This window comes from Eptesicus fuscus, chromosome 12, assembly GCF_027574615.1.
Source record: "Eptesicus fuscus isolate TK198812 chromosome 12, DD_ASM_mEF_20220401, whole genome shotgun sequence".
Classification (NCBI taxonomy): domain Eukaryota; kingdom Metazoa; phylum Chordata; class Mammalia; order Chiroptera; family Vespertilionidae; genus Eptesicus; species Eptesicus fuscus.
The window spans coordinates 81,865,737-81,885,399 of NC_072484.1; the positions used below are offsets into that span (position 1 = coordinate 81,865,737).

General features: G+C 40.0%; 1 protein-coding gene across 1 annotated transcript in view; it reads right to left on the reverse strand.

Annotated features, from left to right (window-relative positions):
• Positions 1–2,069: 2,069 nt before the first annotated feature.
• Positions 2,070–19,663, reverse strand: part of SKOR2 (SKI family transcriptional corepressor 2) — a 37,656-nt gene continuing 20,062 nt past the window's right edge. The window contains exons 6-8 of the mRNA XM_054724173.1: positions 15,279–15,346; positions 6,759–6,824; positions 2,070–2,104 (exon numbers count right to left, since the gene is read on the reverse strand). Of these exons, the coding sequence (XP_054580148.1) occupies positions 6,762–6,824; positions 15,279–15,346 (131 nt within the window). The 3' untranslated portion in view covers positions 2,070–2,104; positions 6,759–6,761. The remainder of the gene's footprint in view (positions 2,105–6,758; positions 6,825–15,278; positions 15,347–19,663) is intronic.

Below are 19,663 nucleotides of genomic sequence, written 5' to 3' on the forward strand. Positions count from 1 at the left end.
CTCCCAGACTATTTGCCAAGTTATCTGGTTCTCATTTCCCTTTTGCTACAAGATCATTTGCCGATCTTGGCACTATAGACTCTGAGCCATTTGAAGTTGCAATTGGAAAGAAAAAAAAAAAAGACATTTCAGGCTTGTTTACACTGCCAGTTGGGAAGCTGCAGGGCAAAGACCTTAAAATGACCTGCAGATCTCTTAGTTCTCCCCAGAAATCTCTAGCCAAGCTGCTGCTCTTGCTCTAAGAAGCGACCTCGTCCCTGAGTTTGCATTGGGTTCTGCAGAAAAATGACCTCCGCTATTCCCTGGTGGCTGGTCATGGAGCCAGGTTTGTGTCCTCCCAGATAATTTTCTGCCACCTTTGGTATTATTGGCTTCAATTACAAAGCTAAAGACATTGGGCTTTCAACTCTATATGAAATTTAAAGTGTACACAGGAGAAAATGCTCCATCAACATGGCTGTCCAGTTCCTCTCCCCCACGCACAGCTGCCAGTCTTAGAAATGTGTGACATATCTGAAGGGCTATGTGAGTCCCTACCTAGATCCAGGCCCCTCCTGGAAGAGCACTCCAAAGAGAACATCCTGCCCTCCATGGTCAGTATCAGCATCTTTAGATTATTTTCTGCTAGTCATCGCTAAGAGCCCATCCTCAGACTCCAGGACTTGGTTTACATCCCTTCTCTGACCCGGCTTCCCATTCTTCATAGGCGAGGCCGAAAATCACCGTGAGTATCCCTCCTTTGATGTTCTAATGTGGTAGCCAAGGATAAAAATAAAATTACCTCAAGGATAAATTGTGAAGCTTTTCAGGATAATTCATGATAATGAAGATGGTGAAGGGAAGTATCAAATATCACAGTGAAGCATTTTAAACCTCTTTGGGAATCTGTTCAGGGATGCCATTGGTGAGATGCCTCTTTGGTTAGGATGGTCCTTGGCAACCTCAGTGTAGAAGGTCATCCACAGTAGACGCTGTGCAGCCCAGCACCACCTGAACAATCCTGGCCGCAAAGGAGTCATCATTTGGGCCCTTCTGTTTCTCTGAAAGGCAGGATTTTTGGCATAGATTGATCTCATGGACTTGGACTCAACATCACAATAAGGAGGAAGGCACAATATGAACTCCATCGCCAACATGTCGGAAGACCTAGCAGGAGTTTAGAACATTCCTTTACCCAGATCAGGGTCCTAAATGTGATGGGAGGGCCCTAGCTGCAAACAATGGCCAAAGGCTAATCTAGATTTTAATAATCATTTTGGAAGGAATTCTGTTTTCAAAAATAATTTATTCAAATATTTAATGCCAAAATAATTCTAAAAAGTATTAGTTTCTATTAGTTGACCCCAAGCAAACGTGCATTTGACTACATGAACACAACTATTATTTCATAGTGTTTTTTTATTATAGACTTTTTTATCCACATGAATGTTAAAGAAACTACAACAGAGTTAAATACCATTTTTGATAACATGATTATATTCTTAATTACACTCAATATTAAACTGTAAAATATCTCCAGAGGAATACAATCTTCATTCATACAGCAGGCAAAGTACCGGAGAGGAAGGGGCCACGTGAAGGTCTGTCCAGTTTGCCATGAAAAGCAGTTTACACGGCTGATGCCATCCTCGCTGTCGAAACGTGATCCCCACTCCAAGGACAGGTTTTGTGTTTTCTTTCCACAAAGAATCACTTCTTCAAAAGTTACAGACAGTTTTTAGAGCTGCCCTCTCCACGTGTGCAACACGGAGCTCACTTGGGACCGTCCATGAATTTCCCACCCTGGTTGGCTAACAGCACTCCCAACGCTCTGGGTTCAGTTGGCCTTTAAAAACACAAAGACTCAAACTTTGGTTCCACAAAAAGATGTGACAAGCATGGACGGCTCTGGTTGGCTCCCCCTCCCCCCACTAACGAACGGCCGCCACAGTCTATTTTACATGGTTGTCCATGCGGCTTTGAGGTCACTTGTCCTTGGGTTCTCCTGAACCTGACTTTCTTATTTGATTCCCAAGCCCTTTCAATCGCAGTCTTTATGTGGGTCGGAAGTGCTCAGTGGCAGGCTGTATCTTACAAGAGAACAAGAGTAAGGGGTTCTGTGCACCTGGGATAAGACAGAAAGCACGGGATGACAACTTCAGCGTGATGCAATCAGATTATTTAAAAACATTTCAAGTAATATTTGGTATATCCTTAAGAGAAGACATTTTTAGTACAGTTTGGACAAAAACTTTTTAACAGTGATCATGAAATCATCTTTTTTTACGTTTACTTGCATCTCCGTTAACACTGAGCCAAACTAGAATTACCAAATCAGAGTGTGATGGTTCGCGATGCCTTCTTGACTTAAAGCCATTGTGTTGGAATCTAGAAGCTCTCATTTGTTGTTGGGCAAACATTAAGACAGCCTGTGGTGAAAGTGACAGCTTCATGCTCTGGGGCTCTGCGGGCCTTGGCTGGATGGCCCAAGTTACAATTACATCTATTTTTCCTGCCCTGGGCTGTTAGGGCAACTGTAGAAGTATCCCTGAAAGTTGTGTGATTCAGCATCAGTGAAACCACTGGATTGGTCATGAACTGGATTTTAGTAACTAATACTAGAAAAGGTGAATTAGGCCACAATTTCAGGCTAGAAATCAGAGGAGAGCAGATGAAGTGTGGGCTTCAGAGCAGGGCAGCCTGGCTCAAATCCTGCTACTTGCTAGGAGTGGGACCACAGACAGCTTACTCTTCTCTCTGCATCTCAGTTTTCTCAGCTGTGGGATGGATAAAGTAGTAGCACTTCTCTCAGTGGGTTGTTTTGAAGATTAAGTAGGATAATTGACAACATGCTTTGAACAGTGGGAGCACACTGGCCTTATCAATGGAGACTCTTGAAAAAGCTTGGTCCTCTTATGTCTGACTACAGATGAGAGAAATGAATATGCCATTCTGCCCGCCCCCCCCCGCCCATCTTCGATCTCTACAAAAAGAAGATACAGTAAGTTCAATTGCAATCCTGCAACATCCTTTTAAGACCTTTCCTTTGTTGTGATTTTTGTAATAATTATTCGAGAAGTAAAATAAAATAACAAGAATTGACCAAAGAGATAGATATTGTTAGCATAGGGGGAAAATCCTACTTTCAAACTCTCCGGAAGGATGCAAAGTAGTGATTAGTGATGGAGACAATGCAGACATAAGGCAAATGGAGGTGGGTCATGCCCTTGAGTGTTGTACATGATCTTGAGCAGGAAAGGAGAGAGAATGTGATAGATTTGTATGCAAGAGTCACAATTTTAGAGCTAGCAAAGACTTTGATAGGGTTTGGCTACCACATTTTATAGATGAATGTGAGATGCAAAGAGATCAAATGATATTACTCAAGATAACACTGGGAAGTAGTATCAGATTTAGAAGCTAGAACTTCTCAAAACCAGCCCAATTATTTAGTAAGACAGAGAAGTGGCTTTAGAGTCACTTCTGACTTGGATTCAATCCTGGCTTTTTTACTTATAGCTAAGTGACCTCACTGAGTGAGCCTCAGTGTTCTCATGCATGAAATAGGGATAACAATAGGATCTACTTTATGGAGTTCCAAGGACCAAAAAAGATAGTGTGGCAAAGAATCTGTCTGCTACCTGGCATAATTAGTGCTCAATAAATGGTAGTTATTATTATTTCCAGCTTGGTCAATGAGTTTCTGTGTGACTATGAATGAGCCATTTCCTGTGATGCACTTTCCACTTATATCAAATGATTGACTTCTCTGTGAAATACATGGCTGTTTCAACCAGGTACATGATGTTAAATAATGCTTGGAAGAAAAAAAATGTAGAGTAATAATTAAATCAGTGTTGACATGGCATTTTTATTTGGGGTGATTTTACATAGATTACACTGGGGTGTCTGTGCAGGACAGAAACAACCAAGGTAAGAAAGACTGTCAGGAATAATTCTGGTGTTAAAAGCAATCCCAGATGAAAGACTAATACACACAAAATTTTGAAATGTTTTTCAAATCGTTTCCATTGTACTCACGAGCTCACAATGAAACAGATATGCAGAGCAATAGAATGTCTAACCTAGTAGGGCTTGTTTTAGGAGGTAGTTTGAAGATAAACAAAATAAACTGCATTTTACACAGCTGGTAGCTAAACAAATAGAATTCATTGCTCCAAAGGGGACTATACCTTGGTTGAAGAAAGGCTTAGATAAATCCATGGGTAATGGATCTTTAAGGAGTTATCAAGGGAAAGGTAAGAGTATTCAGTGTATATACCTACAATTTGAGATTGGTATTGTTAAGAACAACAATTTGGCTTTTTAAATGGGATTACACAGTAAATAATCAGGGTGGACTCAACATGGAATTTCTTATGTCCTAATGTAGTGCAAAAAAAGATTTGTAGAGCAGTGATATGTGGCAGTACTTGCTCGGCTTATTAAGTGGATTGCCTGTGGTTTTGAAAAGCTTCCTCCGCTTAATAGTCATATTGGAATCCACTGGGTGGCAAGAACACAGCACACTACCTTAAGGGTCACTCTTGCATAAGACATTAATGCATCAGTCCCTAATTTGGAAACCTGCGGTCACTCAGCAAGACAGAATTTGTCTCTCTCCCTCAGTGTAATGATTTTTATTTTGTAATCTCTCTTGGGGTAATTCCTTGCAGGCTTGGCATGTTGAGAATCAAATACTGCCTCTAACAATATGGTCGTGATTCTCTGCTTGGCTGATTTAGCTCAGCATTTAAGTAACCACTAATCTTCTGAAAGCACCAGGGTCTACTTAGAGAAATCCCTGTTGTCTGCAAGGATGGAAACAAAATCAGCATGAAGGAAGCATTAGTTACTAAACACAAATCAATCTCTTTTTCCACCTAGCTGGATGCTTTGTCACCCTCAGAGGCGTGGTTTCTGGGCAGTGAATCTTCATTTTGTAGGTGTAAGAGCAGCTCAGGTCTGACAAGCAAGGAAGATGAGTTGGGGAAGTGGAAGGAGTAAAAAGAGAGTTTATTGAAGTTCCTAAGTATAAATCAAACTACATTCTAATGGACGAATCTCACAAACATGGAGTAAAAGAAGCCAGACACATGTATTGTATAACTTGCATGACTTTATCATTTGTAGACTTTTCTGAATCCGTTCTACTTCCATAAAAGGTTACTAACAAAAACATCCTAATATATTCTCTTTGATTTGAAAGACAATTACTTTGACACTTTGGGTTTATCAGCATTAATTTGGATGATTCATGCCTTGTTTTCCTTGATATTCTGGGTTAAGATTTACTGGAGTTTGAATGTTCTAAAATTATTCATTTCACACTGCTGGTGCAAACCTGTGTACTGTAATGCAAAATTGCCCAAAGTCAACTTCAGATTTAAGAAAAATACTTGAATCTAAAGAATGAAGTCAAACTTACAGGACCATTAGTGTATGACTTCATGGAGATGAAAACAAAATAACTAATTATTTGACCATCTCTGTTGCAGAAATATCTGCTGACAGAAGACAGGAAATGCATACATTAGAAGAAAGTAGGCACTGGATCTAAAGTCAGGAGTCCTGGCTTTGCAACACAGACCTAAAAGATCACATCTCTTCACTGTACCTCAGTTCCCTGTGCGTAAAATAAAGAGAAAGTTCTTGAGTGAGAGTATGTCTTGGGAAGAGTTTTGAGCTCCAAATGAAATGTGACATAATTAAGACAAATACTAAAGATTACCACAAATATAAGTGATGGCAAGAAGTGGGACTGTCATTTGCCCATAGTAGAGGATGCTTTTGATATGCATGAAAGAAAGAAAAAAAAAAAACGATGAGCCTGTATTGTATGATCGGAATTATTTTTGCCAATAAATTCCATTGAGTTGAAAATATGTTCCAGAGGGAAGAAGTGGGAAGAACCATTCTGATGGGAATGGCCAAACTTGACAAATGATCACAATCCTAGTTGGCCATGAACATTTACAAAAGCTACCTCTGACATCTGAGGTACTCTATCATTTTGTTACTTACTTTTCTGATTTAGCAATTCCAGTTGTTAAGTCATCCTAACATATTGGTGCAGGAAAAACAAAATCCTAGTTTTTGCATCCCTTCAATTCTAATAACTATACGTCGTCTTCTATAATAATAAAAAAACTTGCCTTTGAAATGTTTAGTTATATTCCGAATAGTCACTGAATTTTCACTGTGCTCTTTCCCTCCGGAGCCCAGAATATTTGTCTTTCAAATTGTTGCTGCGGATGCAACCTTGAACTTGGCTTCAGCTAAAGAGAAACTATTATGGGTTTAGGGGAAGAATGAAGCAGAAGCTCTCACCGGTCTACAGTGGTCACCTCACCCCCTATCGGTAATTCACTCAAAGTCAGAGTCAAGGAAGACTTTTCGGAAGCAAGAGGGAGTCTGAGAAGATGAGACACTAAGCATGACTGCTGACACTCCAGTGTCCTCTCGAGGGGCAGTGATCAGGGTGTCGGGTAGAACCAGAAACAGCAGAAAACCTCCAAACAGCATGAAGATGGTTCCCGCGGACTGAATAGAGAACTTCTTTCATTTTGTAAAATTTCCACAGAATTTATAAGACCCACTTAGCCATTCATTTAGGAAGTCTCATGCCCAGATATAATGAAGTTCATCAGTGTACTGGCTTAAACACAGGATACAGCTTTACCAACCTGTTAGGCTATTTCAAAGGCATCAATAAAGAACCTGGCTGAGCAATACAATCAGGTAGGTTCAGGAAAATCTCTTTCCTCCGGTGAACTCACCGTTTAACTTTTGCTGAGATGGGCACCAAGCTTTTCTTTCCTGATCAAGCTTGCTGCATAGGGGATCTGTAAGATAAAAACAAGCAAAACTCTGCAGGTGAGCTAAATTTGTAGACAGATGTGCAATGGAGACCGTTGGTCATGCCTAACAATTCGAATGCCAGTGGGTCTTCCCTGAGGAGGAAAGTTCTCTATCAGCTAGGCAGTATGGAGCTTTGGGGCATCACATTCCTAAGGCCTGTTAAAAAGCACGACTAGGACAGGACAGGTGAGCACACTGGGCTGTTGCTATAGCTCGTCTCTGAGGCTACTACGTGGTATGTCACTCACAGAAGTTTTCAAGATTTTGCATTCAATAATATGGTGTTCTTATTTTTTATTTAGGTACAAAAACAAAGTGATGTTATCATGTACTGTATGTCCAAGGTCACAAAACAAGAATGTGATTACAAACTAGTTCAATGTAATCTTTCATTTAATTGGAGTAATGAAATAATACTATCATTATAAATCACAAGTAAGATTAACTAACTAAACAAATGACAACTCTGGTAATTTCCCAATAACTACTAAGAAGCATCAGAAATAATTGCACTGAATGGAAAATATGACCCTTGAGAATTCTACCTGGATAAACTTGAAAGTACTTGTCACCTCTGGGGCATTGAATGAAAGCCTATCACATTTGATATGCCACTTTTCATTAGAAAATTCAAATGGTTGAAATCGGAAGACATATATTATTTAGATTTGCCTCTGCACTAACCCCAGTTAAGGTATTCTATCATTATGTTACTTACCATCATCATTATAAAGCTTAATGCAGAACTCTAAGGATTCGAATCTTTTACACTTAAAGAAATAACTACTCAGCCTTCTAGAATGTCACATGAAATATGGCTATTATGTAAAAGCAATAAGGGAAATAAAATTATTGTCATTCAATTAGGCAATGTTTTTTAATACTTATATCTATATTCTCCTCATTCCCAGCATATTTATGTTTTGCTCTCCTGATATACCAGTCCATAAATAAGAACCTTTATTAATGGAAGGAGCTACAAATGTACAATCACATTAGTGACTAAGATTAGCTGGACCATTTTGCTGTAATAACTGGTTAGTTGAATCAAACAGTCTTTTCAATGGAAAACAAGATTAAAATAACCATATCACTATTTTTATACGCAACCACAACATGGATGTATCTGATAGGTGCATATCTGATAAAGGGCATGGATAGCAGCATTGAAATTAATGATTCATATAGTACCATAAAAAGTTCAGTGTCCTAATCTCGCATTTTAGGACGTGAGCTGAGATCAGCTAGATACCCATGACAAGAACAGTTACATGGGGACCTACTCTAGTTACCTCTTCTTTTCACTCTAGGTCATGCTACACCTGCTATTAACACAGACACACTGAATCTTAGTTTTCCATTGTGGTGCATGCTGCCATATGCCAAAGCACATGGATCACCTCTCTCTAGATGCATGAAAGAACAGAGACTTGAAAGGAAGTCTGTTATTTAGGATAACAAGTAGAAATGATGCAAACCTTGGGGTACAAGGAATTACGCGATAGAATATATTTGTGCCCCTCTCAATTAGCAAGAGTCCTCAACATCAAGATTAGATACTGTTAAAGATTTAGTGAGCATCTGCTCTGTGCCAGGTACTTCTTGTATAGATAAGTCAACATCACCCTGGGCTATCTCATCAAAGCCAGTAGACTACTCATCCTACCCCAAAGAAAACTGCCTGAAGGACACTACTTTTAGATCTAAGTCAGAATTATTTCCTTTCCTTTCCTTTTCCCTCCCTCCCTCCCTCCCTCCCTCCCTCCCTCCCTCCCTCCCTTCCTCCCTCCCTCCCTCCTTTCCTTTTTTTCAGAGACAACAATGTAGCATTTCATTAAGATGGAAACCTGAGAAGGAACAAAGGACTCAGGACAGAGAGGACATTTCCAAGTGAGAACATTTGATCCCAAATCTCCAGGTTGGAATTTAAACCTGTGTCAGGAATTATCTCCAATCAAACATTGACTGTTGCATTCCCCCCCACCCCAATTAAAACAAGATGAAATAAAAGCCAAACAAAAACAAGATATAAAGCAAAAGGTTTCAAGCTAAAAATCATGTCTTTTTACTCTAAGTCCTGAATCATGAATGATAAATAAACAATATATTAGAACATGGCCCAGTTGTTAATGAGAGCTACCTTATTTCATTGATTCTATCAATACACTTTCCCCCCTCACATTTTAACATCTCTAAAATGGGGTTTTTATAATTGATGGTGTCTTAGAACAAGAGTCGAAAGCTTCTTTTCTTGTGATCCATCAAATAATGTTGCCTCTTACAATTGACAATACTTAAGATTCCATGAAATGCAATATTGGATTTACAGAGACCTCAGCAAATACTCCAAGCATGGGAGCTCGGGATCCTAGGGGCTCCACTTAAGTTAATTATTCCACATAAAGTTCCTGTAACAGAACTTACAAAAGCCTTCTTTTCATCTTGACCAGCTTAAACGTCACCAAGACTGGCATGGACCAAAAAACCCTTAAAGTTATTATGTAACTTCTAAATTACCTAGTTGATTCTAGTCTGTCAAAAGTATGGAGAGCTTTCCAAAAGAGATAAACTTCTTAGTTTGTGCCAAGAGAGAGTTAGCCTAAGCTCAGACATTCAGGTGGGTCAACATCTTGAAAGGAGAAAGACGAGAAGAGGCTATATAACCAAGGAACAAGTAATGGCATTGTCAAGTTGCATAGCAATAGATCAATAATTGGAAAAGGTCCCGCTGTAGCCCAAGTCTGTCGACTGCTGGAGAACCTTGAGGCAGACTCTACAGAAGCCCAGACTTGCTCAAGTCCTCTGACGCACAGGGACCTCCTTTTGTTTCATATATAGCCACAAAACCAAAATCCTCTACTGGCCCAGAGGTATTTTTTGGAAAATATAGTGCAAAAAAAGTAACTGACCTGCTTTTTAAAAAAATGCAAAATATATACAAAGTCCTCTGGGTTGAGACAATAGGAATCTGGGCAAGTCCACATGCTCATGAACATGGGAGAATCTCCAAGGGAAGAGGGATCACTGAAGGGCTGTGCCTTTCCTACAGGGGGAGCGATTTTTCCAGCAACGAGGAAGACCTACTGCTCCCTTCCTGCAAGGAAGCGCCATTCCCACCATCAGGAAGCTGCAAACTGCTTTTCACAAGTCTACATGATCGTAACATTAGTATGGACCTACTGATCTAACACGATTTTACTTGAGGCTTTAAAACATTTTTTATTTTTATTGAATTTATTGGGGTGACACTGGTTAATAAAAATATTTGTTCCAGGTGTACAATTCTATAACACAGCCATTTTCAACCTTTTTCAGCTCATGGCACACATAAACTAATTACTAAAATTCTGTGGCACACCAAAACTACAGTATATATGTTTTGTCAATCTGACAAAAAATAGGTATAATTTTGATTCATTCACACTGGACAGCTATTGCCATGTTGGCTGTTATCATTTTTTTATTTGACAATCTAAGGGAAGAGAGGTCAGTGCCCCTGACTAAATAGTCAGGAATTGCATATTTTAAAAATTCTCTTGCGGCACACGGTTGAAAATCACTGCTATAATACATCATTGTATACATTATTGTGTGTTCACCACTTCAAGTCAAGTCTCCTTCCATCACCATTTATCCCCACTCAGTTCCCTCTGGTAATCACCAAACTGCCTATGAGTTTTTTTTTTGTTTTGTTTTTTGCTTAATCCCTTCACCTTTTTTACCTAGCCCTCAAACCACCCTTCCCTCTGACAGCTGTCAGTCAGTCTGTTCTCTGTATCTATGATTCTGTCTTTATTTTGTTGTTAGTATATGTCCACATACAAGCAAAATCCTAAGTTACTTGTCTTTCACTTAGCATAATGCTCCAGATCACCTCACACCTGTCAGAAAGGCTATCATCAACAAATCAACAAACAAGTGTTGGCGAGAATGTGGAGAAAAGGGAACCCTCGTGCACTGTTGGTGGGAATGCATATAGATGCAGCTATTGTGGAAGGTAGCATAGAGTTACCTCAAAAAATGAAAAACGGAACTGCCTTATCACTCAGCAATTCTACTTGGGGGAATATATCCTAAGAAATCTGAAAAACTAATTCGAAAGAAGGCATGCACCCCTATATTCATTGCAGTGTTATTTACAGCAACCAAGACCTGGAAGCAGCCCAAGTGCCCATCAGTGAATAAAAAAGATCAGTGAATAAAAAAGCTGTGGTACATTTACTCCAGGCTTTTAATGGCGAACTTTGAGACCTCCCACCCCTGGCTGCTTGCAACTGTGACTGCAGCATTCTGGACAAACAGTAGAGGGCACTTTAAGCCTAGTGCATTTGCTCCATCTAGGCGCCTCTTTAGCAATCCAGCAAGTTCCAAGGATGTGAATCTGGGTCGTCATTTATCCTGTGCTCTCTGCTGCAGCATGTCCTTCAAGAACTATGGCTAAAACAGACCATGCCTTCAACAAATAGTAGTAGCTTACATATAAATGCACTTGCTTAAAAAAATTGTTGCCAAATTAGCAATGAAAAATAAGAAGATTATGAAGGCATCATAATAATCTCAGCTTGTATTGTAAATTATATTATATTCCAGTTCGTAGGAAAACCTTAATCCAAAGGTTATTAGAGTAAAATATCTTCACCTTTTTAAAAAATTGAGATATACTTGACATAAAACAATGTATGTGTTTATGAAGTTTCTTCACTTTCTTCTTAACCCTGAGGGGTGATTCATTTTATTTTTAAAGTGAAACACATTTTTCCTAAAAATCACAGTTTACTTGTGAGTGAGAAATCTGTGGCTCTATATTATACTAAACAGTAATATCTTCATGAACTTGCTAAATTCTGTAACTTTTGTATTTGGTTTATAGTGAGAGGGCTATATTTCTTAGGTTGTCTAAATAAATCTGGTTTAGTAATGAAACATTTTAAGCACTTGAAAACCCAGGACAGGAGTGGGGGAGAGGGGACTTGAACACAAATGGTGTTAAGTGCTGTAAACCTCTAATTTTAAGCTATTTTAAAAGTTAGCTTGTGGTCATGTATAAATGTTAAAGATACACATGCTTTAAATCTGACACTGAGAAAAATGCACAAGGAGAGTCAAGCATTTGACTCTACAGTCATCATAACTTGCATTTAACAAACTGGAAAAGGAAGCACTGGTGCAGAAATTACAGTCAGTGGAGAATCTAAACATGCAGGAGCCAAAGAAATTCATAAGTTTTCGTTCTACAGCAATGGCACCCAAGACGCTTTCGATATCATCTTTTGAATAAGAACACTGTAACGACATAGTATAAATACATCGTGGGTCTATGGGAATCGTTACAAAATATGAGGATTTTAATATATTTGAATTCTCCATTATTGCAGGATAGAGTGGTTTTTTATCTCATCTAAAGGGAAAAATGCCTATTCTGTAGGCAGAGGACTATTCTGTAATATATATTCCGTAAACTTTAAATATTAAAATAATTTTGAGTAAACAGTCGGGTTCTTGGGGAACAAAGTATGTAACCATATTTACAGATGAGTTAGGTCATTCAACTAAAATATTGGGCAAGTCAATAATTATGATACCTAGCAACTTCTTGATAATGTTTAGATATAATTTTCTAAAGGCATTTCCCCACAGGTACTTTAGCAAATAAAACAAGCTGAATAAGGGATTAAATTCCTGTTCAAGTAAACTTGAGTCTGCTGCCTCAGTTCCAAAGCAGATGGCATAACGTGAACACAGGTCCTTCCTGCACAAAAATATCTCCAGCCACCAAGGCTGAAACAGTTCCACTAGGAAAGTACCACTTTGAGAAGGGATGTTACTCATATTGGCATAGCGTTTTATAACTTGCATGGGCATTTCATGTTTATTACACACTTCCTCCTTACTACATCCCTATCTGGGCACTAGGCTAGACCTTCCAACAGGTCCCTTTGGTGGGAGAACTGACTCTTAATGGACTCTATGGGATGAGTCTTAAACTCAAGTTTGTAGACCTTAAATCTTGTGTCTGTTAGTTACAAGGACAGTACAGTAATATATAAGCTTCCTATAATTCAATACTATACCTTCCTTTTGTAGTTTTGGTAGTAGTTACTTAGCACAAAAGAACATTTGAGAAACTCATGACCAAACCAGGGAAATCTGGAAAAGAATTGAGGACTGCTATATGAGAATATCAGAATTGGGGCAGGGGGAGTCCATGAGTAGTGACTCATTCAAGAAGTGTTTCACAAGGTGCTGGGTGCTGGAGGCAGCAAGAAGCTCTCGGTATCTTATGGTAGGAGACACTAAAGAAGAGGAAGAAACAGGAGGGACAAATCATGTCTATTTCATCCATTTTTATGTTGTTAGCCTGGATATGTCTTTGAGGAGTTCAGGACTTACACCTACAGGCCGAGAAGTAAAAATTCTAGCTTCTCCCAAAGAATTTAATTTACAATAAGAAGTAATTTACTACCTAGAACAATGTGAATTAATAACACTTGTCTAGATAAATATATACCTATGGTAAAATATTTTTCAATACAGAATAATAAAAATGTTTAGTAATACCAATTTGTATCTTCTTTGTACCAACTATCTCAAAAGACATGAGACATTTTTTTCTTCTATCAATACTGCCTGTTTATTACATGAATACAATATCATTTCCTCTTTTACTGAAGAAACCAAATGTCAAAGAAAATTAAGACGTTTAAGTTACATAACTAGCCTTAAACTGGGGCGCTGAAGTAAATAATTTCCTTCCTTAATGCCCGTTTTGCTAGACCCACCACCCTGAAATCAGAAGTTTTTGGTTTGATGTGTGACAATTTTTGTTTTAAGAATCTGAAAACAATGCCCTGAATAAAGCCAGTAAGATCTTAACATTTTATATCACTCTATTTCCAATTCTATTTTTTAAACTCTTCCTTTGGACAAAGAAAACAGTAAGTATATTCACAGTAAGTAATTACTACTTCTTATTATGAAAAGCTATATGTATATTTTAATCCCTGGGGGGGATAAAGAAAATCCTTTTGCTCCCAGTGAATTTAAGTGCAACAAACAAACATACAAACCGAACACACACAGAAACTGAACAAGAAAAAAGACCCTGTTTAAGAGGCACTTTACGTTGTGGTGGTTTTCAGAACTGAGAGTTGTGAACCAGCACTTTGAGATCAAGGAAAACCTCAGTGGAGGCGTTAAGACGGACAAGCAGCACTTTTAACAGAGCCCAGAAGGGAGAGAAACATGAAGCACGGTTGCTTTAAAAACTACTGCCAGCACGAGCATGGCTCCTTCCATGAAGAAAGCAAAGGTTAATAACCATCCTTCTTAAATAGTCCTGACAGAGAGCTAGATACCTGTCTCTTCAGACAAGACAGGTGGGTATTCAAAGACACATGCTTAAATGGTATAAGGATAACATGGGCCAGCTCAGAAATGCCTAGCCACCTAAATTATAATAACCATGCTATGAATAATACTGAGAAGCAGTGTACATCTTTACTCAGGTGATTACAAATATCTTACAAATACTGAGCAGAAATCATTTCCCATCCCACTCATGAAAAGGAGGAAGCTGGGGAGACTGCCTTTTAAAATATATATATTTCAGAGAGGAAGAGAGAGATAGAAACATCAATGATGAGACTCATTGATTGGCTGCCTTTTGTACGCTCCACACTGGGGATGGAGCCTGCAACTGGGCATGTGCCCTGATCAGGAGCTGAACCGTGACCTCCTGGCTCATAGGTCAGTGCTCAACCACTGAGTCACCCTGGCCGGGCAAGGGAGACTGCTTTAAAGGTGCTAGTGAATAATACCAGATGTATCTGCAGGAGGACAAGGGGCGAGGAATTCAGAAGGAAAAAAACAAAACAAAAAGAAAACCCACTACATTTATTTATCAGACATCTTCCTGTTTCCCTAGAAATAGATCTTAGTGTCCACTTTTAGAGGTGCTTAGGCTAGAGTAACACACTCTGTTTGGAAATAATTCTTTCCTTCTCATTATCCTTCAAGTGAATTTAATTGATTAACAGTGTTCAGTGTTCACACTTCATTCTATTGACTGTGGAGAGCCTGGCCCAGGTCTGGGGAGTGAAGGGCAGGGGGAGGAAGATGGGAGACAGTGGCCTCCACGGAGTGTCTGGCGCATCCCAGCACTGGGTTGGGAAGTTTGCACAGTGGAAGACGATGCAGGTACCTCAGGTTCGCCCACAGAGACAATGTACACATCTGTCTATTAACACATGGTAGGTAGTTACATCCCCAGGAAGCATACTGACACATCTGCTTATCCTGTGTCTAAGTAAATCTCTCGGTAATTAGCATGTAAACCAGCTGAGAAGTGGGTGGACCAAAGGCTTTCACAGCAAAAACATGAACGGTTCCTAAACAAGCCCACCCAGTTGCCTTTATTTTAAAGTAGAAATGCAACTTACAATTTGTAACTGTTGCACCATTTCTTCTCGGTAGGCTAGTTCCCTTTTCATCTGGTCCTGGAAATTATCTAGTAGGAGAGAGAAATAGAGGCAGAAATGAATTAAAGTGCAAAATCTACTTTTAGCATATTTTGTGAAAATATTACTGACAGCCCCATAGAAAATCCCTCCCCTATCTAAATATATAAAAGCCTAATATGCAAAGTGCCCCCTGGGGAGTTTGACCAACTGGGAGTTCGATTGCTCGCTATGATGTGCACTGACCATCAGGGGGCGGTGCGGAATGAAGGAAGGTCCTCACCGGCAGCTGGCAACCGCTAGGGACCCTACCTGTGCACGACTTTCGTGCATTGGGCCTCTAGTTTTATATATATATATATTATTTTTTTCAAAAGTAAATAACATGGCTGTTTGAAGGAATGTTTTCAAGATTCTATAATTTAATCAGAATAGGCAGTAAACTCTGAGAGGGTAAGGTCTGTATCTTACATTTCACAGTCCCTCACAACCCATGTAGTACAATCCCTTGCGCGTTATCACTCTCAGAAATGTCTGGGCAGTCCTGTTTTCTAGCCTTTGCACACGTGAGAACGTCGCTAGTACCTCAAGCTTCCACTGCCTTCAGAAGTTCAGAGGGAGGGAGCGGGAGCACCTCAGATCACAGGGAATGTTGACCTTTGTACACAAAATGCCGTCTGGGTGATAAAATGCGGGTCCATTAGATATGGCTGCCTGGCTTCACTGCAGCCTGTCTCACTCCTAAACAGAGTGCCTGCCTGCCATCCTGCACACTTTTTCTCCCTGTATCAGCCCTATTTTATGGTCCTTCCTGGGCCTGGTATGGTTCTACAGGCCCCGCCTCTATGTGAGAAGTGTCGTTATTCAAACTATCTTTGCCATTCTACATATTGATCATTTTTTAATTGCACTTATGGGGAAAAAAAGTGACTTCCAATGTATATATCATGTTGTTGCGTTTTCTAGATGTGGTCTTTCAAAAACAATGTAGACTTAGCCGACTGCCTTTTTCTGCTTTAAATGAAAAAGTAACACAGTGTCATATTGCATCTGTGGTGGATACTAAGGTCAGCAGTTTAAAGGAACCAAAAACACTGTCATCAGCTTTTCCCCTCCTCTTCAGCCAACTGGTGTGTGAGTCCTGTACATTCTACCTCCATCCTCTCCTCTCTTTGCCATTGTTACCCCCCAAAGCAATAGTTTCCCAGTGACCATCTGGCCTACAGCCCCTTCTCCAAATCCCTCTCATTCTCCTGCTTAAAAATCTATGGTGGCTTTCCACGTCTTTCAAGGTAATAAATCCTTTACTACTCACGAGACGCTGGGTACTTAGACATTAACAGCATTGTTCTTTTATTTTACTGACTTCTACCTTTCTATACTATGTGAATTCCTTCTCCAACCTCAAACACATATCTATCTTTCCTTCCCCAACGTCAAACACATATCAATCTAGCTACCTATCATTTATTTTTAAAGACTTTTTACAAAACAGTTTTAGGTCCACAACAAAGTTAAGAGCAAGGTACAGAAATTTCCCATATACCCCTACCCCCACACATACATAGTCTCCCCAATTATCAACATCACTCACCAGAGTGGTACATTTGTTATCAAGGATGAACGTACATGGACATGTCATAATTCTCCTAAGTCCCCAGTCTACATCAGGGTTTACTCTTGGTGTTGTACATTCCATGGATGTGGACAAATGTATAATGACATGGATCCATCATTATAGTATCAGGCAGTAGTTTTACTGCCCTGAAATCCTCTGTGTTCTGCCTACTCATCCCTTTTCTCCACCGACTCTCAGCAACCACTGATCTTTTTATTGCTTCCATAGTCTTGCCTTTTATAGTTTATTTTTTTAAAAGACCCAATCCCTAATTTCACCCCTGAATTAATGTGAAAGGTACTGTTCTATAGGTAAGTATGTGGTGCCATGCAATGGTTACGGGAGAAGCTTTCATTCCCTTGGGGAGTTAAGGGGCACAGTTTAACTGAGGATTAAAAAAAAATCATTAGGCCAATTTCTCTAATGAGAATCACTTAAAACTATTTTTGGAAACATAGTATAAAAGGAGGGAGCAGAGAAAAAGCACTGAAGCACCGCCTGCCAGTCAGCACAGGGGCAAGGGCTGTGCTCTGTTAACATGCCCATTGGAAAGCCAAAGCGTTTTCCAAACAATACTAAAAAGTAGCCAGCCTACATTTCTGGGACCAGAAATAGAAAAACCCATACACTACATATGGTTTACCGGGTAGAGCCTACTCATCAAGCTACGGGCTCACAGCAAAATTGTGGACAAATGTGTAATGACATGTAGCTATCATTATAGTATCAGACAGAGTAGTTTTAATACATTTTAAAAATGATCTAAAATTGTTTAATTTTTTTAAATTGTGTTTAACACACTTGTTTACATTTTGTTACCATTGCTTTTAAACAACGATTGAGACTTCTGATCTATACTGGTCAAGGAGAAGGAAGGAAGAATAGACAAGTTTGCTAGGGAAGGTGGACACAATGTGGTGGCAAAAATGACTTCGGGATTGAGAGCTGCAAACACGATCTGACCCGTCATTAGGGGGGAGACAGAATGGTGGCATGTTGGGGACGGGGTCTCTAATCATGCACTCCCGTCCAACTAAATGCAACTGTCTTTGCAGGATGTTTGACCAGCTGTCCTATTGTCATCTCAAAGTGACCTTGATAAGGGTGAACTCTTCCACACCCATTTCCTCCAATTTCCACCCAATTCCACATTGCCACCCAATTCTAGATTACATTTCTCCCACCTCTCCTCACAATGCCTGCTCTACCTCCCTGCTCATGTCTTACCCGGTTTGTCAGCTGAACGCATTGTCTGGTATCAAACTAAGTTTCACTGCCTGTCCCACTCTCAATAACTACAGCCCAAGTAATCTCAAGAAGTTCTGACTTCTCATATCAGCTGGTTGACTGTCAAGTCCCTGCAGCATCTAAATATCAAACTTTAAAGTGGACTATGGTCGCAACAATGCACATCACCACGGAGAAGTAACTGTGCTCAACACTTTGTATATTTCACTCAAGTACTCCTTTCAGCAAAACCCTGCGGTAGGTGGTAGCACTGTTTTACACTTGAAAGGGCTTAGGTGATAGCCTAAGGTTACTCAGTCGCTAAGGTTACTCACTGCGCTCCTCTGCTCTGAAATGCAGGCCTGGCCATGCTGCTTGAGCACGGTCTTCCTCCCCATCCCAGCAAGTGAGAGACTTGCTTGTTCCTCCTCCTCTCTATTTCTGACCCCCCTCCCAATAGAGAGATGCTTTCTCCTCCTCTTCCCCTTTCTCTTCTTCCTCCACCTGGTCTCCCACCACCTCCTCCTCTTCCTCCTTCCTCTAATCTTTATCCTCACCTTTGTTAATTCCCCTGGTCCTCATTAACCCTCAGAACCACAACAAGAATCCCAAGAGAAACTCAGAAACTTATTCTAGAATTGCTTTTCTGGAGCTCAGTGCTAATAATCTCTTCCTCCTCCTGCTTAGTCATCACAGCTGACATTACTGAGCACCGGGCACGTGCACAGCCCTTCACGGACCCTCCCATTTACCCTCTCACCTTCCTACGAGACAGGAATTATTGGCCCCATTTTACAGGGTCCAGGGTCCTACAACCAGGAAGTGGCAGAGCCCCTATTTGGAATCAGCATGGCTGAACTCAGGTCGGGTCGATTTTTGAGCCTGGGTTCCTACTTGTCACGTGTGATAGCTTAGCTGAGTCACGTGTTCTAAGTGAACTGGGTTTTAGGGGTTGTGACTGTGAGTGTCTGTCCTCCTCCTAGTAAAAAGCTCTGCAGAACTCTGGCCAGGATTCCTCTAGGCTTCCTTCTGATACAGACGCTTTATGAAGTTCCGTTTTCCCCTTTCCATCTGAGTGAATCTAAATCCATCCACCAGCCTCAAGGCCTCTCACGTTGAGCTAACCAGCACACAATGTGCATTTGCTATTTCACTGGTGTGAAATTAACTGCCTCTTTGCGGTGTGTCTAGACCACGCATTATTCAAACTTGGGCACACACACACCACTTCCTTGGTCAGTGGAATACGCTGCAGATAAAAAAGAGGAAAAATTTCTTGTTGTTGTTTAATTGAAGTGTTTCGTATGTGTGGTAATCACAGAGGATTCATTTTAATTCAGATCAAAAGGCCGAATGACAGGCCTGAATCAAAACTGGCCAGTTGTACTATGACATTCTAACTTAAAAAAAAAAAAAAAAAGGAAACATGTACATGTTGTATATAGTAGAGCAGTTAATAAAGAAAACTTGTAAATGATTACAAATTAATTTGTGCCAATGATTCATTAGCTTTTATTAATAG